The following is a 23,911-nucleotide window of genomic DNA, read 5'->3' on the forward strand; positions in this document are numbered from 1 at the left end:
AGAAGTGATTATTCTGTGTGTGTGTGTGTACACGATTAAAGTGTTCTATTCTAATCTGCTACATTTCACTTCTGTTTAAAGGTAAAAGTCTGATTTTTAGACAAGTGAAATGAGCAGCTGATTGAAGTTAGTGCTGCTGATTGAATAATCCTGCGTTTGCTGTGTAATTAATGAGTTAAACCTTTATTTGATCTGTACACTGTAGTCAGTCATCGTCCCTCGTGTTAGAGACATTAACTGTAGACTATGTTCTTTCTGACCCAGAAAAACCCCACAGCTGCAGCAGCAGGAAGTTGGCAGCGTAAAGACTGACACTTTCTGAACTGAACCTAAATTCACTGAGCACCAGAATGTTTACAGTTTACATTCAAGTTCAAATGATCTTAATTATGAGAGAGAGAGAGTGAGAGAGAGAGTGTGATGGTGTGTGTGTACTGTATAGTTTCCCCATAACGCTGAATAATCGCCTCATTAAACACGTCAGTCAGGCAGATCTTTTCTCCTGTGACTCCCAAACTGTGTTCTGAGAACTGCTGTGAAGGTGCTGTCTCACACACACATACACACACACACACTCACACTCACAGCGCCACTGTAAGAGGAACAGAGACACAAAGAAACGACACGCATTCAACAAAACTCTTCATACAGGACACAAGAACGTCACAGTTCATGGTGAGTTTGTTTAATCCTTTATCCTCTTATATTTTATTTAACTCTATATCATGTCTTAATGATGACAAATCACATTTATAGCTTTATATATATTGTGTATATTCACATATCTGATATTCATCTTCATTCTTATCTGATTCACTGCTTTACTCCGGGTTAATGAAGTCAGTGATCTCTTACATGGTAGTAAAATTATGATTCTGAAATAGATTCTGCTTCCTCTGTAAAATCTACATTTATCATTTACCACTTTATCATTTTATCACTTTATCACAAGTCACAGGAACGTGCATTTCTTTCATGTTTTCTTCTTAATTGAAAAAAACAAACATGTTATCTGTCCAGAGGATTTAATGCCAAATCATTGCTTAAATCCTTTCATCATTCACGGTTATAAGATAATCAAGCATTAACTTTTATTATTAATATTATCAGCATGTTAATGGAGTTAATTATTTACATTTATTCATTTAGCGGATGCTTTTATCCAAAGCGACTTACAAATGAGAAAAATACAAGCAAAGTGATATATCAAGCAGAGAACAATACAAGTAGTGCTACTGTACAAGATCTTTTAATTGAGTTCCAAAAGATCGAAGTGCGCAGCGTGGGGTTGGCGTTTTAGGGGTTAGTTACATGTTCACGGAAGAGGTGGGTCTTTAGCTGTTTTTTGAAGATAGTGACAGATTCCGCGGTTCGGATTGAGGTTGGAAGTTCAAATTAAATGTATTTTCTCATTAAAGCTGCAGTACTTTTGCTCTCAGAGGTGTGAATTCTGACCCTGAACTTAAACACATTTCTGGATGTAAATACACTCAAAACATTATGGAGCGTCAATCAAGGACAAGATTAAATACATACACACGACAGTATTGATTAATTAATAATATTGTCATGGTAATATTTTCGCACGGAGGACATGAGGACATGGGCGTCTTAATCAGAGAACTAGCTTACCTGGAGGAGAGAATATTTTATATTTTATATGGAGTTAAAGTTTCTCTGTGAGTGCTTGGTCAGCTTATCCTTCACAACATGGTCACATGTCCTTTACAGGAGAGTGCATCGGATTAGCACAACATTTATTTTATTAGATCAATTCAACAAGTCAAAACAGTGAATGAGAAGTGTGATAAAACAGGCAGAAATATGAGGTAATCTCAGAGGCGTGAACTTCACGCAAGTCATTTTAATAATCTGGATGTGACTCTGAATACCAGGAACTTTCCTCACATAAACACTTTCAGAAACAAGGAAATGATGCTGATTCTTTTAACCACGGTTTTAACAGGGCCAGTCACGCTAATGTGTGTGTATATAACGAGTTTTTTAAAGCTCACTAACTTTAAAAGAAGAGTAAAATCATATTAATTTGAAATGAACTGCAGTTTGAATCAAACAGAGAAGTTCTGTCGCAGTTTGTGTCTCTGTGGTGGAAAAGTTCAGCAATAAACAGAGAAATAAATACTGTATAACTGAACACTAGGAGAAAAAAAAAGCGTTTCAGCGAGGGTTCTTTAAGAAATCATTGGATAATTATGGGCTATTAATTTATTAAAAAGCCTTACATTTAAAATGTTTTGTCAAAGTCCAGTGTATATATATATATATATATATATATATATATATATATATATATATATATATATACCTAATGTGCCTATTATTTGGATCGTTTCATCATACTGTTTATATTCTCAGGCCTCCACATGATACAGGATGATATGATACAATATTTTAATTTAATGTTCAGATCAATGTGTGACCAAATTTGGGGATATGAATATCAACTTCACAAATAATGAGGATGATGATGTAGAGAAAGAGTGTTTTAAAGGTATCAGACTTACAGATAATTATTTACACATCAGTCAAAAATATGAATCATTTTTTAGACACCAGTTGTTTGTTCTTTTTCAATAATAATAAATGTAAAAAGTATATAATTTATATAATTAATATATAATAATATATAATTTAAATAGTAAAAAAAAAATTTAATTTGTTGCCTTTTAAATTGATGTATGGGTCCAAATTGTCCGAAAGTTCCACCTGGAATTCATACAAATGAATAAAACCATTAATCATTAAAAGTTTTTTTTTTTTTTTTTTTCTTTTTTTTTTTCCACAGTAATAGTGGCAAAAGGTTTGTGAAGCCCTGACCTAAAGGGAATTAGAAATAATTAAACTTGGTTATAATTCGGTTAAACGTGTGAAGTTCCCACAGTCGAGAACGAGAACTGGACTGATGTTCTGTCTGTCGTTGAGACTTTCAGCTTTGAGTCACACAGGAAGAGAAATTTGGTTTACCACATTTAACAGTGAAGTGCAACTTCCTTAAGTCTACAGTCTGGATCTGTGTGTGAGAGAGAGAGAGAGATTGATTTTAATTTATTAAACTGTATATTCTAAACCACATAATATTGTAAGTGTAGAGATAAAATGTAACATAAAATGTTCTGTACTTCCCGGAGGACCGGGTGTAGTGCGTAGCAGTAGTCCAGTTTTGAGAACTGGTATAAAGTCAAGCCAACTTTTATACCTGTGTTTTGAGATGATAAGAGCCTGGACTAGTGTCTGTGTGGCCTGATCAGTGAGATAAAATCTGATTTTCTTGATGTTCTACAGAATGAACCTACAGGACCATGCAGTTGTTGAAATGTGTTCTGTGAAGGTCAAGTAGTCAGTCAGTATGTTTACATGGACAACAATAATCCAATATTAACCTGATTAAGAAACTAGCATGTAAACAGCAATTTTTTATTACCTTAATCATACTCAAAGTAAACACAAATGGAATTAAGACGTGTGGAGTACTCCTGTTTTAGTCGCATTATCGACGTGCGTTACAGTCATGTACACACCTTAATCACACTTTTAACACCGTGTGGGAGTTTTCAACGCATTGTGCGACAGGACACGTACACACACGACAGTGCTCAACCGTTTAACTGCAGGCTGCGTCACAAACCGTGTACTTACCTGATATATAGTAGGGGAGATGCATGTATTTCAGCTACTATACAGTAGGTAAGTACGCGGTTTGGGACGCAGCCCACGGCTTCAAGCAGTCGTCTATTTACACGTACAGCACGACAAATAATTAACCGCACTTGAAGCTTTCGTAAAAAATAAAAATAAAAACACCCAAAACTCTATACGGTACCATAACGAAGACGAACTGTATGTAGATACGTGAAATTCTGGAGGGACGTCGGACGGCATGGCGCAGTGACGTAATGACGCGTGCCGTTGATCCATCTATGTTCTATAACATGTAACACGGGAACATGAAAGGAGTATTCTGAAAGCGACTCATGTAAACACCTTAATCACAGTATTGTCTCATTCAGGATAAGGTCAATAATTAGATTACTGCTGTCCATGTAAACGTAGTCAGTGGAAGTCACCCCAAGGTTCCTGGCTGTCCGGGTTGGTTTGAGTGTGGTTGAGTCTAACAGCTAAAGCTGTGAAGTTATCTGTAGCTTCACATTAACCAAATGTTTTGTATGCTGTTCTTCAGGAGTTCTTCAGTTCTTCAAGAGTCATGAGGTTTGTTCTAGCCTTTGCCCTCGCTCTTCACTCAGTGCCACTGAGATGTACAGCAGGTAATCACCTTCACTTCGTCAGATTAACTCTAATCTCTGTTCATTTGCATAATGCTGAAATGTTCCTCGGTTTATGCTAAATATCGTGTGTGTGCGTGTGTGTGTGTGTGTGTGATAGATCCAGCTCCAGTGTGTCAGCCACACTCTACATGCTCTGAGTGTTTGAAGAGTCCAGGATGTGCGTGGTGCAAGCAGCTGGTAAATTTCCTGATTATAACAACGATTCTTATTACAATATAATTCTCAAGTTGTATTTCACACAGCACTATCACAGTGTTTAAGGGTTTACTTATCTAACAAACCCGTGTACGGGGCGTGGCCACGTTTGATCATCAGTAGATCATGTGACCATAAAATCTCCAGCCTGTACCTGAGATAAGAACTCAGTAACGTCCCTAAAATCCCCAGAAGCCTAACTTTTGAACCATGCCCTTTTACACCTCGTCTATATTTTATTGTTTGGAAAAATCTTTTCTGAATCCTGATTTGGAAACAGTGATGATGACATACATCACATCTCCTGTAACGTGTAACGCGATGTAATTCAGAGTGAAACACGATATGTTGTGTGGATGAGAAGACACACCCAGAATAGACATGGTATTATTGGTGAATATATTATTTTACATAGTGACATAATGAAAAATCTGATGATGTTTAGCATCATTGCATTTTGATGGAAAAATCACAGAAAAATAAGAAATTTATCTCGTAAGTGATTGATAGTCACCTGCTGCTGATGAGGATGTCCCCACATGCTGCAGCTTACACATCCCTGAGATTACTGAGGATGGTTCCACTTAAAAACCTTAAAGATTTTTTTTTTTAAGTGCAAAACTATTTGTGGTAATTGTAGTGCTAAAGCTATCATAGCATAATTGTTCATATGAATTGAGGTCCAAAGCATCTTTCTGGACTAACTGGAGTTTGTTTATGCTCCTACTGGAACATCCAGACAGTAAGGCATTACAGTAATCTAGTCTAGAGGTGACGAAAGCATGAACTAATATTTCTGCATCATGTAGTGACAATATATTTCTTATCTTAGAAATATTTCTGAGATGAAAGAAGACTATCCTAGTAATATTATCTACATGAGCATCAAATGATAGGCTGGAGTCAATAATCACTCCAAGGTCTTTTACTGCTGCACATGATGACACAGAAAGAACATCCAGAGTTACTGTGAGATCGGAAAGATTACTTCTAGCTACACGTGGTCCTAGTACAAGTTCTTCTGTTTTATCAGAATTAAGTAGACGGAAGTTAGTTAACATCCAACATCTAATGTCCTTTACAGATTCCTCAACTTTATTAAGCTGCTGTCTGTCCTCTGGCTTCGCTGAAACATACAGCTGTGTATCATCAGCATAACAGTGGAAGCTAATTCCGTGTTTATGAATAATTTGACCTAGAGGTAGCATATATAAAGTAAAAAGCAGTGGGCCTAAAACAGAACCCTGTGGAACACCAAATTTTACCTCAGTACGCATGGAGAAATCACCATTTACATCTACGAACTGATAACGATCGGTCAGATAAGACCTGAGCCAGGAGAGGACTGTTCCCTTAATGCCAACAACATTTTCTAGTCTATCAAGGAGAATAGTCTGATCTATAGTATCAAAAGCTGCACTAAGGTCGAGTAACACAAGCAGCGAGACACAACCCTGATCAGAGGTCAGTAGAGGGTCATTTACTACTTTAACTAACGCTGTCTCTGTGCTATGATGAGGTCTAAATCCTGACTGATACATTTCATGAATGCTGTTCCTATGCAAGTACGAGCATAGCTGCTGTGTACAACCTTTTCTAATATCTACCACAATGTTGAAAAAAAAAGTCGTTCTAATGAACATGTCTTAGTGCTACGTTTAAACTTTCTGTTTGGTGTTGATAGACCACTTAGGAATGGAGATATAGGAAGTTGTATTTGGAATAAAAAGGATCTCTTGTTTGTAGTGATGAATGATGTCATTTGTCTAGGCTGTGCTGAGTTAAAAGATACCAGGCACTCATGTGGTAAACAGTTTTAAAGGTTTTATGTATAGGTAAAATCAAAAGCATGCAAAACCCACCAATATAACCACAGACCTCCACAAAATAGGAGAACTATTGGGACTTCTCAAAGAGTGTTTTAAAGACTTTCTAACAAACCATTTCTGTGCACTGCAGGATTTCCTGAATTCTGGAGAGTCGGACGAACGTAGATGCGACTCTGCTGAGTCCCTGAAGATGAGGAAGTGCAAGAGAGAACATGTGATCGATCCCAAACCCGACACCATCACCATGAAGGACAACGACCTGAACAGCGACCCCTTAAATGTGGTTCAGCTTAAACCACAGAGTCTGAAAGTCCAACTCCGAGTCGGTGAGGAAGAAATAGTCTTCATTATGTATTATATATAAATCATTATATCAGTGCATTAACTATAAAAACAATTATACATTCAATAACAACACATTTCTTAAGGACTCATAGGGCTTCAGAAGACCTTCATAAACCTGTCGTGACTATTGACAGAAACGTTCATAAAAGCTCTTTCCATTAAGTGTTAGCTGACATAAAGTCTGCATGTGTGATCATATTTAATCCTCCATAAATCCTCTCTTCTGTATAAAGGTGTGCCACAGGAATTTAAGGTGGAATTTAAGAGGGCTGAGGGTTACCCCATAGACCTGTACTATCTGATGGACCTGAGCTACTCCATGAAGGACGACCTGGAGAAGATTAAGACCCTCGGGCAGGACATTCTGAACAAACTGCAGACAGTCACGAAGACTGTTCGCATCGGTGAGAACATTAGTCTCACATTTACATCTAAAATCACTTTTCTGATTTATTCCTTGGTGTGGATGGTGTAGATGTTGAGGATGGTGTGGATGGTGTGGATGGTGTGGATGGTGAGGATGGTGTGGATGGTGTAAATGTTGAGGATGGTGTGGATGGTGTAGATGGTGTGGATGATGAGGATGGTGTGGATGGTGAGGATGATGAGGATGGTGTGGATGATGAGGATGGTGTGGATGGTGAGGATGGTGTGGTGTAGGTGGTGTGGGTCAGATGGAATGGAGTGGTCAATAGTTTTTATGAAGTCATCCAGGCAGATAGATTGAGGTTCACATCAGTGAGTCTACTTAAACATGAATGTACACAAATTTACATAGAATATTTTTTTCGCCAATTAACAGATTTTTACAATCAGCACATTTCTTTTATAAAAGTTCCTGTAAATGAGTTATGAATAAACACGCTTGGTTCCAGTTGAGAAATGAGGCCCATTGTTTTGGAGACAAAAACAACATAATTCCATAGACATGATTATAATATAATAAGAAAGATGCAACAAATACAAAGTGATTGTCACGAAAGATTCCTCGATCCAAACCTGTCACGTGTCACGTGTGTCCACTTTAGTTCCTATTTACTGTTTTACACAAAAATGAAAGAAAAAACTGTGGTTAATGTTTTCATCCTGCCGTATACGGTATGAAGTCTCATTAAACGTGTAACGAAGAGAAAGTAATGCATGAAGGGATGTAGCTGAGATGGAAGCAGCTAGTACAGTTAGCTTGCTTTGCTAATCAACTAATGCTGGATATATTGTCCTTCAAGCAACATGAAGGACTCATCACCTGCTAGTGTGAACACATTGTTAGGATTAACTACAATCATAATGGTTTAATGGACTGACATACTGGACTGGAATATACAGCCAAAAGTATGTGCACCCCTGACCATCACACCCATATGTGCCTGTTGAACATCCCATTCCATATTTATTCTCCCTTTTGCTGTTATAATAAGCTCCACTCTTCTGGGAAGGCTTTCCACTAGATTTTGGGACATGGCTGTGGGGATTTGTGTTCATTCAGCTACAAGAGCATTAGTGAGGTAAAATATGGAGCGACGTCCACAGCCAAACAGGGAGGTGGAGGAACATCCACAGGTGAGCAGGGAGGTGGAGCAACGTTTTCAGTTGGGGAGGGTGAAGTGATCCTCTGAGCAGGGAAGTGAGGCAATGTCCCCAGTGGAACAAGGGGGCAGAGCGACATCCTCAGCTGAGCAAGAAGACAGAGTGACCTCTTCAGTGGAGCAAGGGGACAGAGCAATGTCCTCAGCAGGGCAGGATGGGGGGTGATGTCCTCAGCAGGGCAGGATGGGGGCGATGTCCTCAGCAGGGTAGGATGGGGGGCGATGTCCTCAGCAGGGCAGGTTGGGATGGCAACAGCAAGATCCCTCCCCTGGGCTCGTGCCCTCTCCTCTTCCCACCTATCCCACTTAGCTAAGGTGTTATTCCACTTATTGAGCTCTTCCCTAAGTCAGTGTTGGTGTTGCTTGAGGATAAGGACCCACTCCTGCCATAGCACTGCCTGTTCTACTGCATCCATATTTGGTGGGAGTATTCTGTACTGCGCAGAGTTCAGGGAGACGGATGCAGAGAAACAAAAAAACACAGAAAAAAAGAACCAATATCTGGAACAACAAAGGATAGGCTAATGCTAAGCATGGAAAATTTTAAACTAGACTTGACACAGACTAAGCATAATGCTCCAAAAAAAAAGAGGGAAAATACAGAACTTAAATTGGGTGAGATAATGAGGAAATTCACAACAGGTGTGCAGGATCACAACAGGAAATGGAGCAGACAACAGAACAATAGCTTCAGAAGTGAGAGAGGGTTTGCTCTGATGGTCTGGGGAGACGCTGATCATGGTAGCGGTGGCATTCCGATGTATTGATCAAACAGAAATAGTATTTTCTGTAAAACCTAAAACTACAGTTATGGTTCTCGGAGTAACTCTAGATGCCGGTTTATCATTTGATGTCTACTTACCACTTGTCTTCTCTGCCCTGTGTTTGTTTAGGTTTTGGCTCGTTTGTTGACAAGGAGAAACTACCATATGTTAGCCAGTCCAAGGCCAGGAGACAGAACCCCTGTCCCACCCGCACAGACACCTGCCAGCCCGCCTTCACCTTTCACAACGTTCTGTCACTGACCAATGATGCCAGTGAATTTAAAAAAGAAGTTAGTAAGCAGAAGATCTCTGGTAACCTGGACTCACCTGAAGCTGGTTTAGATGCCATCATGCAGGCTGCCGTGTGCCAGGTGAGGAACAGGCGGTGACAGGAAACATCTAACAAACATCTACTAGACATCTAACAAACATCTAGTGGAAAATAAATGATGATTAAAATATGGTGCAAGAATGTGTCTTCCTGTTGCTAGGCGACTTACAATTAAAACACACACGCACACACACACACACACACAAACACACACAAACACACACACGAAAATAATGTCACAATAATGTCACACTAGTAATATGGAACTGGAAAAGACTTCAGTGATTGCGTCCTGGCTAATTTTAATATTAGTAAAGCAGTAAAGTAAAGTAGTATATTTAGTAAAGCTTTTTAAAGTACTCAATTAAGAAGCTCCACTATTACCCCAGTTTTTTATTTATTTATGGTACTTCTTGTATTTACCTTTTCCCAATATACATGGACATTTATTAGACACAGAATTAGAGTCGACTGTCGAAAATGTACAGGACCAAGCAGCTTAGATTCAACTCGGCTGCAAATCAGGGTTAAAATCATATACTACAACTTCATGAAAAAAAATGATAATGGAATCTTTTGGGTAGAAATCAAATTTAAACTTATTTTCCATGAACAATATTATAATATTGTATAGCAGATTAACAACAACAGAGCAGGAACAGAGCAAACTGAGCAACACGGTTATCCCCAACGTGCTGGGATCTTCAGTAAACACAGTAATATCCGTGGATTTCAAACCCAGCTTCACACTCAGACAGAAAGTTTTCCTTCCTTGTACACGTAGAAAACCATCGGCTGGGGGAATGTGACTCGGATTCTGGTCTACACTTCTGATGACACCTTTCACATGGCAGGAGACGGTCGACTTGCTGGAATATTTACGCCACATGATGGAATGTGTCATCTTCAGTCTGACGGTTCTTATGATGGCACACTGTTTGTGAGTACCAAATCTGCATAAACCGCTATATTTATTTCGGTTCATACAGCCAGTGAAACTACAGCCTGACCACAGAGAGAACACCGTCCCCATGGGAACCAGGAACCACCTCACAACGAAAATAGTTCCTGGTTTAGATCTTACTGAGGGTTCCCAGTCAGTGGAGGTCTTTAAATCAATTCAGTAATGCACTAATCAGTTTAAAATACATTTGTGTGGTTGTGTTACGCTCTCAGGTTCATGCTGCTTCATTCTCAGGTTAGATTAGCAAAGTGAGCTAACTGTATTAGTGACATACACACACCAGAGGCAGCAACAATCTCTGATACTTCCTTTCAAGCTTTATTTTTTGTCATGCCTCTTTACAAATTTAATGAGAAGGTCATATATGACAGGAGAAGATGAAGATGACGATGAAGATTTTCTGTAAAGCTGCTTTGTGACAATGTCCATTCTTTAACGCTCGATACAAATAAAACTGGAATTGAATGGAATGAAACCACAGTTAGAAGTTTTACTTCCATTTTTGTGTTGAACAGCGGATGGGAATTAATTGCTGGTAGGAAGTAAAATTGTAAGAGGGGAACTGAAGAAACGTTGGCCCACACACACCATAGGACTGGTCATAAGAATCTTTCGAGCCACTTGTTTGAATTTGTCTCTTCACCACCATGTCATGCCTAATCTACATCGAACTGAGAATTTATTTAAACACACAAGATATTATAGTGAGGGTTTTTGGTAAAATTCATATGCGCTTGTGCATTTGTCTGTGTTTAAAGGTCCTGTTCCACTGTGTGTTGTACTGGGTGTGTTTCAGGATTATCCGTCAGTAGGACATCTCTCCCAGGTTCTGCAAGCGAATAACATTCAGCTGATATTTGCAGTGACAGAAAACAGCTTTCCAGCCTATCAGGTCCGATCTGCTCCATGAACCCACAGAATGTTTGATGTACTGTTTTCAGTAGTGAAATATTTATTTTGTCTTTTGACACATACCCCCCCCAACACACACACATGTAGGCGCTGAGTGCGTTAATTCCGCAGTCGGTGGTTGGTGTGCTGAAGGATGACTCTAGTAACGTGGTCCAGCTGATCTCAGAGGCTTATGGGGTGAGTACGGAGTGTGTTGTATTGTGCATCGTGTCTACAGTACAGTGCTGTTGTGTTTATGTTCTTCTACACACTTTGTATAGCTGTTGCTTTGTTCAGGGAGATTTCACTCATCATTCATCATTCCTTTACACTCAGTCTGTCAGTCGTGAAGTTACCAACAGCAGACGAGCCAATCAACATCTGATCTATTGCCTCGTTCTCATCTTCTGATCTCAAACCCAGATGTGTTCAGTGTGTAGCAAAAACAACAGCGCTGCCCATGCTGTTGGAGTACTTTCAGAGAAGACTATGTATAGCTAATTTCAGTTAAATATATTTATTAGAGATGCAGAGAATCCAGTATTAAAAGATGATTAAATCGGTATGGGAGTGTAATGTGAAGATAAACTGTGAAGTAGAGACAGACATGTCATTGTTTCAGTCAGAAACCAGGGATGTGTAAAGTCATGCACTCGACTGTCGGTAAGCTCAGGTGGTAGAGCGGGTTGTCCACTAATCATAGGGTTGGAGGTTCGATTCCCGGCCCACATGACTCCACATGACTCCACGTGACTCCACATGACGAAGTGTCCTTGGGCAAGACACTGAACCCCAAGTCGCTCCCGATGGCAAGTTAGCGCCTTGTATAGCAGCTCTGCTACCACTGGTGGGTGTGTGTGTGTATGAATGTGTAAATGAGACACAGCGTAAAGCGCTTTGTAAAACCGCTAAGGTTAAAAAGTGCTATATAAGAGCAGACCATAAGCCCCTGCGTTATGCTTTATTTAGCTCTCACTTCACCACATCTCTCTCTTCTCTCGGTTCTCATACAGAACTTTATTTCCTTGTTATAAATCGATGTGTCTGAGTGTGTGTTAGTTTGAGCTCTGTGTTCTGAGCTTGTGTTCCTGTGTGTTAGTTTGTGATGTGTGAAGATGATAAACCATGAAAACGGTCATTGTGAAATAGCTGAACTGCAGACGTGTTTATCATCAAAAACATTGTGTCACACGCATGTTGTGTCATGCACCCCCCCCCCTTATAACCTCCATCTGAGTGAAATCCACATGACATGATGATTTCTTTCTAGAAGATTAACTGAAATTTAACAAACACACACAAATGTTAAAATGCTAAAAATGTTACAAAAAATTTTTTTTATTTAAGCATCTGAATAATAATTCAGGATTTCAAGAACATTCAAACTATAATTTCTGAATAATTTCAAGTGCATTCAAACTAACTGACCCTCAGTGGTGGAGTGAACTTCCAACAACCTCAATCCGGACCGCAGAATCTCTCACCATCTTCAAAAAACAGCTAAAGACCCGCCTCTTCTGTGAACACCTAACCAACCCATAAATAAATAAATAAATAAATAAAATAAAAATTGCATTAACACCTCTACTCTGTGCACTTTGCTTCTTCTAGAACGCAATTAAAAGATCTTGTACAGTAGCACTACTTGTATTGTTCTCTGCTTGATATATCGCTTTGCTTGTATTTCCTCATTTGTAAGTCGCACGGGATAAAAGCGTCTGCTAAATGAATACATTTTGTGTGTGTATGTGTGTGCGTGCGTGTGTGTCTGTGTGTTTGTGTGCGTGTGTGTCTGTGTGTTTGTGTGCGTGCGTGTGTGTTTGTGTGTGCGTGTGTGTCTGTGTGTTTGTGCGTGTGTCTGTGTGTTTGTGTGTGTGCGTGTGTGCGCGTGTGTGTCTGTTTGTGTGCTTGTGTGTGTGTCTGTGTGCTTGTGTGTGTGTCTGTGTGTTTGTGTGTCTGTGTGTTTGTGTATGTGCGTGTGTGTGCGCGTGTCTGTCTGTGTATGTGCGTGTGTGTGCGCGTGTCTGTCTGTGTGTCTGTTTGTGTGCGCGTGTGTGTCTGTGTGTCTGTTTGTGTGCATGTGTGTGTGCACGTGTGCGCGTGTGTGTGTGCATGTGTGTGTGCATGTGTGTGTGCGTGTGTGTGTGTGTGTGTGTGTGTGTGCGTGTGTGTGCGTATGCGTGTGTGTGTGTGTGTGTGTGTGTGTGTGTGTGTGTGCGTGTGTGTGCGTATGCGTGTGTGTGCGCGTGTGTAGAACTTGTCCTCCACCCTGCTGTTGGAGCACAACATGACTCTGCCGGGGCTCCATGTGGCCTACAAGTCTAACTGCAGTGCTCAGGCAAGCAGAACGTGGCAGCACCGAGGAGAGTGTACTGGCATCCGAGACGAGAAGGTCACCTTAATTACTCTAATCTCACTCCTTAATTACTCTAATCTCATCTCACTCCTTAATTACTCTAATCTCACTCCTCAATTACTCTAATCTCATCTCACTCCTTAATTACTCTAATCTCACTCCTTAATTACTCTAATCTCACTCCTTAATTACTCTAATCTCACTCCTCAATTACTCTAATCTCATCTCACTCCTTAATTACTCTAATCTCACTCCTTAATTACTCTAATCTCACTCCTTAATTACTCTAATCTCATCTCACTCCTTAATTACTCTAATCTCACTCCTTAATTACTCTAATCTCACTCCTTAATTACTCTAATCTCATCTCACTCCTTAATTACTCTAATCTCACTCCTTAATTACTCTAATCTCATCTCACTCCTTAATTACTCTAATCTCACTCCTTAATTACTCTAATCTCATCTCACTCCTTAATTACTCTAATCTCATCTCACTCCTTAATTACTCTAATCTCACTCCTTAATTACTCTAATCTCATCTCTCTTCTTAATTACTGTAATCTCACTCCTGCACACACATGGCATAGAACACACACCACAGGCAACATGTTTTCTTCGTAAAGCAGTTTGAGCTGCATTGTAATGTATGAAACATGCTGCATGTTTAAAGTTAATTATGATTAATAGTTTGTGATGAAGATGATGTGAGTGTCGTGATGGTTGCAGGTTTTCTTCACTGTGCGTCTGACCGCCTCTGAATGTCTGGCTGAATCTAAGACATTTGAGATCCAAATGAAGGGCATTAATGAGTTTCTGAAGATTACCGTGGAAACGCTATGTGACTGTCAGTGTGGTCCTGAGGAGAAGAACCACACACACTGTACAGGCAACGGAACACTCAGCTGTGGAGTCTGCAGGTAGTTTATTCATCCCTCAGCCCACATCGCCCTCTGTCTGCAGACACAGGAAATACACTCACTACACTCATTAGACCTGTCATCATCGATTTATTTATTCATCACATTTATTCATTACTGGTTCCTTCACCATTAATGTGTGTGTGTGTGTGTGTGTTTCAGGTGTAATAAAGGTTACTTAGGTCAGCATTGTAATTGTAAGAGTACGAGTGACAGTGCCATGCGCATGTCCTGTCGCCGTGACAACAGCTCTCAGGAGTGCAGCAGTCACGGTGTGTGTGAGTGTGGTCGGTGTGTGTGCAGCAGACATTTCAGAGGGGATTACTGCGAGTGTGACAGTACCAGCTGTGAACGCGTCAACAACAAGATTTGCAATGGTGAGCCAGAAAATCACAAATCCAGCAGGAACATTTCCACTGGCTATTCACATCAACACACACACACACACACACACACACACACACACACGCTGAATCTGATAAGTGAAGTATTATTACTTCACACTCCAGTTGAAAGTACTTTATGTATATGATGTGAAATAATGTGATATGATATCAATTAATACATTCAGGTTTTAATGAGAAATTATGGGGCAGTGGCGTCTCAGTGGTTAAACGCTCTGGGTTACTGATCAGAAGGTCAGGAGTTCAAGCCTCAGCACTGACAAGCTACCACTGTTGGGCCCTTGGGCAAGGCCCTTAACCCTCAACTGCTCAGTTGTATAAATGTAAGTCACTCTGGATAAGGGCGTCTGCCAAACGCCATAAATGTCAAAATGTCAAATGACTTTATGGAAGCTCTTCCTCATACGAGTTTCCAAGAGGTTTATGGGAAAGAAAGAGAGAATGTAACGAAGACGTCCTGGGTTTTATGTGTCTTCTGTAAATTTTAATTTACAGCCCCCATAATTTCCCATGAATGCAGAACAACACATGGTGTTACCACGGTGACCAGTGACCTCCCATTGAGATTGATGGGCCATTTTGGTAAAATCGTCCCCAGTTTAAATCATATCGTCCCCTATAATAGTGTGAACGTTACATCATAACATTCAGGGACTTTGCCAGTACTTACATGGCGAAACATCCTGGTGTTCAGAGTTACGGTGTTACGGGTTACGCAGCTGCTTAAGTGGATTTTCTGAGCTCCACATTCAGATTATTAAAGTCACCTGCGTGTGTTCACACCTCCAAGGTGAAAGGTCCTTCACGAGTAGAAGTGTCCAATGCAGAGTTTTACACTTGCGTCTAGACCACCGCCTTTAAACAGAAACACTCACTTTTAAACCTGAAAAATATAAACTGAAGAAGCTAGGGTTTGCTGTCAAATATAATAAGATGTAACATACTTGAATAAGTTTAAAACTGAACAATAAAAAGGCTAATATGATGACGTGAGTGAGAAGATTGTGAGTGTTGAAATAAATCTAACAGGAGTCTCGTATATCACAGATATATTACTGCACGCATAGAGCTCGCTGAAATTCTCACATTAATCACGGGTTTAATTGAACGAAATGGCTTCCACACTCATTATTCAGCAGCACAGAGAATAGCACTTGATCCAGCGCACAGTTATTTTACATAAATTGTATATATGGTGCTCTAGCAGTTACTCAAGTGCAAATTAATGAAGCCACAAGTTTCTAAATTGAGATCATGAAGTTGTAATATGTGTGTGAGGTTTTTTCACACTTTTAAGTCACTATTTTTAACTTCATCATTTTATCCAGAAAACATTCCCTCCTCCAGAAAAGCCTTGTATCTGAAAAGTGCAAAAAACCTCTTTGTGACAGAATAATTAATGAATAGTGTCATATTTATGTATTTAATATTGTCCTTGAATGATATTCCGTAGTGTTTGTGTGTGTGTGTGTGTGTGTGTGTGTGTGTGTGTGTGTGTCTGTGTGAGTGGATTTACAGCCAAGGCACAAATTTCAGCATGACATATTGTGGTTACATCAGACTGTCAGATGGTGGCGCTGGACTTAACTCTGCTCCTCACTCGAGCCGATATCACGCAGGAAACATGCGCTTAAGTTAAAGATCAGAATCGAGCGTAACTAAGACACGCCTCTGTTTTAGACAAACTCTGCCCCCATATGTGTAACTCTCATTTGACTTTTGAATAGTGCTGAAGTCTGTAGTTAATGTCTGAGTACTGATGTGTGTAATTTCAGGATTAAACCTTCAGTGTGTACTGAACTCTGAATAAAACACTTAGTGAATAAATGAGTGAGTGAATGGGTGAATGAATGGGTGAATGAGTGAGTTAATGAGTGAATGAATTAATGAATGAGTGAATGAATTAATGAGTGAATGAATTAGTTAATGAATGAATGGGTGAACAAACGAGTGAATGAATGAGCGAGTGAATGAATGGGTGAATGAATGAATGGGTGAATGAATGAATGGGTGAATGAATGAGTGAATGAATGAATGGGTGAATGAGTGAGTAGTGAATGAATGGGTGAATGAATGAATGGGTGAATGAATGAATGGGTGAATGAATGAGTGAATGAATGAATGGGTGAATGAATGAGTGAATGAATGAATGGGTGAATGAGTGAGTGAGTAGTGAATGAATGGGTGAATGAATGAATGGGTGAATGAGTGAGTGAATGAATGAATGGGTGAATGAGTGAGTGAATGAGTGAGTGAATGAGTGGGTGAATGAGTGAATGAATGAATGAGTGAGTGAGTGAGTAGTGAATGAATGGGTGAATGAATGAATGGGTGAATGAATGAATGGGTGAATGAATGAGTGAATGAATGAATGGGTGAATGAGTGAGTAGTGAATGAATGGGTGAATGAATGAATGGTGAATGAATGAATGGGTGAATGAATGAATGGTGAATGAATGAATGGGTGAATGAATGAGTGAATGAATGAGTGAGTGAATGAGTGGGTGAATGAGTGGGTGAATGAGTGAATGAATGAATGAGTGAGTGAATGAATGAGTGAATGAATGAGTGAATGAGTGGGTGAATGAGTGAATGAATGAATGAGTGAATGAATGAATGAGTGAGTGAATGAATGAGTGAATGAATGGGTGAATGAGTGGGTGAATGAGTGAATGAATGAATGAATGAGTGAATGAATGAGTGGGTGAATGAGTGAATGAATGAGTGGATGAATGAATGAGCGAGTGAATGAATGAGTGGGTGAATGAGTGAATGAATAGGTGAATGAGTGAATGAATGAATGAGCGAGTGAATGAGTGGGTGAATGAATGAGCGAGTGAATGAGTGAGTGAATGAGTGAATGAATGAATGAGTGGGTGAATGAGTGGGTGAATGAGTGGGTGATGAGCGAGTGAATGAATGAGTGAATGAATGAGTGGGTGAATGAGCGGGTGAATGAGTGGGTGAGCGAGTGAATGAGTGGGTGAATGAGTGAATGAATGAATGAGTGGGTGAATGAGTGGGTGAATGAGTGGGTGATGAGCGAGTGAATGAATGAGTGAATGAATGAGTGGGTGAATGAGCGGGTGAATGAGTGGGTGAGCGAGTGAATGAGTGGGTGAATGAGTGAATGAATGAATGAGCGAGTGAATGAATGAATGAGCGAGTGAATGAATGAGTGAATGAATGAGTGGGTGAATGAGTGGGTGAATGAGTGAATGAATGAGTGGGTGAATGAGTGGATGAATGAATGGATGAATGAATGAGCGAGTGAGTGAATGAATGGGTGAATGAGTGAGTGAATGAGTGAATGAATGGGTGAGTGAATGAATGAATGAGTGAATGAATGAATGAGTGAATGAATGAGTGAATGAATGAATGAGTGAATGAATGGGTGAATGAATGAGTGAGTGAATGAATGGGTGAATGAGTGAGTGAATGAGTGAATGAATGGGTGAGTGAATGAATGAATGGGTGAATGAATGAGTGAATGAATGAATGAGTGAATGAATGAATGAATGAGTGAATGAATGAGTAAGTGAATGATGTCTAACACAGATCTCCTTTCTGCATGTGTGTGTTACAGAGAAAGGCACATGTAACTGTGGTAAGTGTGAGTGTGATGATAACTACACTGGCTCGGCGTGTGAGTGTTCCAAAGACACGAGCATGTGTTTTCAGAAAAACAAGAAGTTCTGTAGCGGTCAGGGCGAATGTAAGTGTAACCGCTGCGAGTGTAACGCCGACTTCGTGGGACTCAACTGCTCTCAGATCACTAATCCATGCCAGAAATATCAGTAAGTGTCTTTCATTCTTTTATTTAAACTCCCTTTTAATGTTAAACAATAAAACCAATCATTTACATCATTACATCACACACAGTTTAACGTCTCACCTTTACCCTCATTATACACTCCACGAGATATGAATATTAATGAACTTAGTAAAGATGTCCTGCTAAAACTGTGTGTGTGTGTGTGTGTGTGTGTGTGTACAGACCCTGTATGGCCTGTACACACTCGCAGATCAACTGCTCGAGGGAGTGTACGTCTGTTCAGCGGATCCGGATGAAAGGCTATCACACGCTGCAGTGTGTACACGAAACTATCAGCTACGATGTGAGTCTGGATGATCAAGGCAATGTGCGGATCACGTATGCTGATTTACCACGTAAGAACTGATTCCACCACAACATACACACACACACACACACACACACACACACTTGCAAACTGAACAAAGCAATATATCAAGCAGAGAACAATGCAATAGTGCTACTATACAAGATTTTTAACTGAGTTCTAGAGAAGCAGAGTTGATGTGTATGAGCCAGAGTATGTGCAGAATGTGTTTTTTGGAGTGGGGATAAGTTAGGGGTTGGTTAGCTGTTCACGGAAGAGGCGGGCCTTTAGCTGTTTTTTGAAGACGGTGAGAGATTCTGCGGTCCGGATTGAGGTTGGAAGTTCATTCCACCACTGAGGAACAGTTAGTTTGAAGGTTCTGGAAAGGGACCTTGAGCCACGCTGAGTAGGCACTACTAAGCGTCGGTCGCTAATCGATCACAAGTTGCGTGAGGGAATGTAAGCCTTCAGGAGAGAGTTGAGGTAGGGGGTGCTGTTCCAGACAAGGTCTTGTAGGTGAACATCAAGGCCTTGAATTTGATGCGGGTGGATACAGGAAGCCAGTGGAGGGAGATGAAGAGAGGTGTGACATTGGTTCTCTTGGGCCGGGTGAAGACGAGGCGTGCTGCTGCATTATGAATCATCTGAAGGGGTTTGATAGAGCTGCTGGGCCCGAGAGGCCCGAGATTAGTGAGTTGCAGTAGTTCAGTTCTGATATAACAAGAGCCTCGGCTAGTATCTGTGTGGCCTGATTAGTGAGGTAGAGTCTGATTTTCTTGATGTTCTACAGAATGAACCTACAGGACTGTGCAGGAACATGGTTTCTCAATATTTAAAATCATTCCAAATATTCACCAGGCTAGCATTATAGCATTATTATTTCTGTGAGGATCTTGAAAAAAAAAACCCATGAGCACCCATTTGATTTTCTGTCAAACTCTACAGCGTCGTGTTTAAATTCCTCCGTCCTGGACTTTTATTCTGCTTCTATACGGTCAGGAGTTTGGATGAAATTTTATGTGTTGATTTGTAAAACCACCTGAGATGTTACTGTGGCTGAATCCTGGCAAACAACCAGTAAGACCAGTAAGACCAGTAAAAACAGCATGCGTAAAGATGTGTAAAACTTCACTAGCTAAGCGTGATTTCCTCTCAGTATGATCGGGTTTTGGAGTGTTACAATTCCGTTTTTAATCAGAAACTCCACCTCTGGTCTTCTGTAGGTACTGTTGATAAAACCAAAGTGATCATCAGCGCCAGCGTTTCAGGCATCATCTTCATCGGCATCCTCATCATCCTCATCTACAAAATCCTGCTGGAGCTTTATGACCGCAGAGAATACAACAACTTCATCAAAGCTCAGGAGAACACCAAGTGGGATGAGGTATGTCTCTAACACACACACACACACACACACACACACACATCACCTCATTTATTACTCTTTTAGTAAAGCTGTGTGTAAATGTTTTAGTGGCCAATCCAAACAAAAAACTCCTGCCACATTTATGAGAGTTTGTCTGATGTTCTTCATGGGTTTATGTTGAGAAACAGTGAAGCAGCTCAGCCACTGCAGAACATCAGCTTCCTCAGACACACATCAACTCCTCCCCCTTTTCTAGTCTTATATTTTTGGATTTATGTTTGAACATTTGCAAAATATTCATAAAGTTGTTGTGTAACTGAAATAAATAAACAATTTAACATTAACAGCATGATCCGTGTATAAAATCGCAGAAACTCATCGTCAGTTATTCAATTCGAATCCGATCAGTCGAGATTCTCGTTAATGTCTCTCTTTATACGGATATTTAAACTCCAGAGCAAAACAGAGGACACAAACCTTTTTACCAGCTAACTGGATTTTCATGAACTCCACATTTACACCTTGTGAATGATTGAATCTTTTTTGGTTTTGTTTGAATACACTTGTATTACAGCGGTGCTCGAAAGTTTGTGAACCCTTTAGAATTTTCTATATATCTGCATAAATATGATCTAAAACATCATCAGATTTTCACACGAGTCCTAAACATAGACAATAAATAAATGACCAAGTATAATATATATTTTTGTTTATAATATTTATTTGTTTAATTGGGTTCTTTTTGTCTACTTTTAGGACTTGTGTGAAAATCTGTCATATTTTTGTAGAAATTTAGAAAATTCTAAAGGGTTCACAAACGTTCAAGCACCACTGTAGTTGAGAATTTAGAAAAGCATGCTACCCACTGCCGTGTTTTGGCTCAGAAACTAAAACGACGAGGCTGAAGAGCACTCTCTCTAGTCTGTAGTCATGGCATGGAGGAGCGTCACACCCCTATGAAGCGTGTTAAGTGTTTTATGAAAGTCAAAGAACAGTTTTTGGTTGTTGAACACACTTATCACGACGAGTTAAACCAGTGGTTCCCAAACTTTTCCAGTGCAAGGCCCCCCAAATGCCATTAACATTTGACCGAGGCCCCCCTTTTGCAAGATGTCTTTAAAAGACATTAAAAATACAGACTTCTGAATATATCCCCCTTTTTTAATTAATAATTACATCTTACATCTTTACATTACATTAGGAATTGATTGTGTGTGTGTTTGTGGTTGTCTGAGAGTGAGAAAGAGAAAACATACTATTGGGAAGGATGGGCACACCAAATTGTTGAGGCCCCCCCGGGCACCCCTTGGCGGCCTCCACTTTGAAAACCACTGAGTTAAACAACCCGAACCTCCTGGACATGTATTCTGCTCGGCCGGTGTGCCTCGGACTACTGACCTGCCCACCATTGATCTCTGCTGTTCACTATTACTCTCACTGGAGTCACTGAATAATGTGCTTAAAGATTTATTATGAAACATTTAATAATTTTATTCATTCATTTTACTGAAGGAGTGGCAAACTCATTTTATGTAACAGGTCACCTTACAACCAGTTCACTGTCTAGATGCCAGACCAAACAATTCTGTTTATTTATCGGTATTTATCTGAAAGGTATATTCTGAACACACAAACAGATTTAACATATGTCACCTACACAACACATGCACATGCACTTCAATACAAAATACAAACAAACCACAAAAATATGCTTCAAAATTCCATATATATATTAGAGAATGAACTGACTTACTCAGAATATTATCTCATGAATCTACACAAAATATCCCATAATACTTAAGTGCGATAAACAATTATGGGTTTAAAATAAAAACATTAAAGTAGTGATTGCATAAACATAAATTTTCATTACCATTGGGGTGAAAATCCTTTCTTTCGGAAAGAGTAAGAGAATAATAATTTTTAAAAAAACAACAACTTGCTAGCACTGAATTACATCATTAGCATGTTTGTTAGTAACTGTGTTTTTGGTAACTGACTTTATTACTCTATTGTGCCCCCTAGTGGAAGAACAGAGATGAGCTGTTTTTAATCTTTCAGTTCAAATATGGTTCACAAGACAGTTTTCATTTAAAACAGGGAAAGCCAACACTGATTCAGGGACTTTATAGAAGATTATTTGTTACTATTTTGTTCAGTATTTAACCTGCTAATATTTATGGTGTTGCAGGGACACAATCCTCTGTACAAGGGAGCCACTACTACAGTGTTAAACCCTCTGCACATTCAGGACAACTAAACACCAACTTCAGAACCGGAGAACATCCGTGTAAACAAACTCTGTGTGTGTGTAGAGTATGTTCTTTACATTCTGCTGAGCGTATAAATTTATATATTGAAGAAAGTGTCAGTTGTAAATATTTAAAGACGTAAGGTGTAATATAATTGACTTGTGTTACATGTTCTTTTATGTAATTTAAATAATGTAAACACCCTACTGATATCTAGAGAGATATTTTTAAACTGCCAGCCGACACTCTTAAGGTTCCTCAGTGCTTGTTTGGGTCATTAAAATGAAGACTCTCTGATTTAGGGTTCTACACAGAACGTTTAAACCTAAATGAAGAACGCTTTTCTGTTCTAGATTTAACTTTATTTTCTGTGTATATATGATTTTATAGAAAGTTTTCTTCTGTGATATTTGATGGAAATTGAAGTATAGTTCTTTTTATAATTCTCTATTCTTGTATAATTTTCTTCTTAGACTAAAATGATATTTTAATGCAAGTCTTCCTCTTCTTCATTTTCTTCCTCTTCATTTTCTTCTTCTTCTTCTTCTTCTTCTTCTGATATTGATTGAACTTGAGCATAAAACCACACTGTGATGTTGATGTGCAGTCCAGTGGTCCTTCTCAGGGTTCTGTGAGATGGAACTTGGGACCTCGTTTTTTTTTGTTATGGAATATACAACCCATCACTATTAAAGTTATTGTATTTATTATTGACTTCCTATAGTTATTAGTGTGTGTGACTGGATTGAATTGGATTATGTTCATAAATTAAATCTTTACAGTTAGAGCCTTAATATGGATCACTATAAGCTTTTTTATTTACATTAAAGTGGGACGGCATGACGGCTGAAGGAATCAGCAGATTTTCCCAGCTGCTGCAATTTAAGAATATTTTAATGATATCATTTTTCTGCGTGTGTTGATGATATTTTTACATCAAATGTTTTATGAAAACAGAATAATGTTGAGAGTCTTGACCAGCGAACAGCTTCATGCTGAACTGTACTGCAGTGCACTCAAGCTTGACTTCTTCTGGAAGTTTATCTTACAGTTTAGAGATGCTAGCTGTGATTAATTATATAGTTTATCTATTCTCACTTTGCAACAGCTTCACTACAGTAACTGTAAAGAAACTGAGTAATGATGGAAAGTGTTACAAATAGAATGCCCCAGATAACAGACTGGTCTGTCAAACTCTTGGTGTAAAAATCAAGGAAAAAAGTTCGACTTGTCCAAACCCACAAACTTATACACAGATTTAATGTGCTTCTGTGAATAATTAAT

General features: G+C 39.4%; 1 protein-coding gene across 1 annotated transcript; it reads left to right on the forward strand.

Moving 5' to 3' along the window:
• Positions 1-27: 27 nt before the first annotated feature.
• Positions 28-23,341, forward strand: itgb7 (integrin, beta 7). Its single transcript, XM_053636381.1, has 16 exons — positions 28-675; positions 4,199-4,283; positions 4,402-4,481; positions 6,459-6,654; positions 6,907-7,077; positions 9,153-9,394; positions 10,139-10,294; positions 11,115-11,210; positions 11,318-11,407; positions 13,464-13,601; positions 14,294-14,484; positions 14,647-14,861; positions 18,475-18,685; positions 18,886-19,058; positions 20,233-20,393; positions 22,567-23,341. Exons 1-16 carry the CDS (start codon positions 673-675, stop codon positions 22,633-22,635), a joined length of 2,277 nt encoding a protein of 758 aa, XP_053492356.1. The 5' UTR covers positions 28-672; the 3' UTR covers positions 22,636-23,341.
• The last annotated feature ends 570 nt before the right edge of the window (positions 23,342-23,911 follow it).

This window comes from Ictalurus furcatus, chromosome 11 (genome assembly GCF_023375685.1).
Source record: "Ictalurus furcatus strain D&B chromosome 11, Billie_1.0, whole genome shotgun sequence".
NCBI classification, from domain to species: Eukaryota; Metazoa; Chordata; class Actinopteri; order Siluriformes; family Ictaluridae; genus Ictalurus; species Ictalurus furcatus.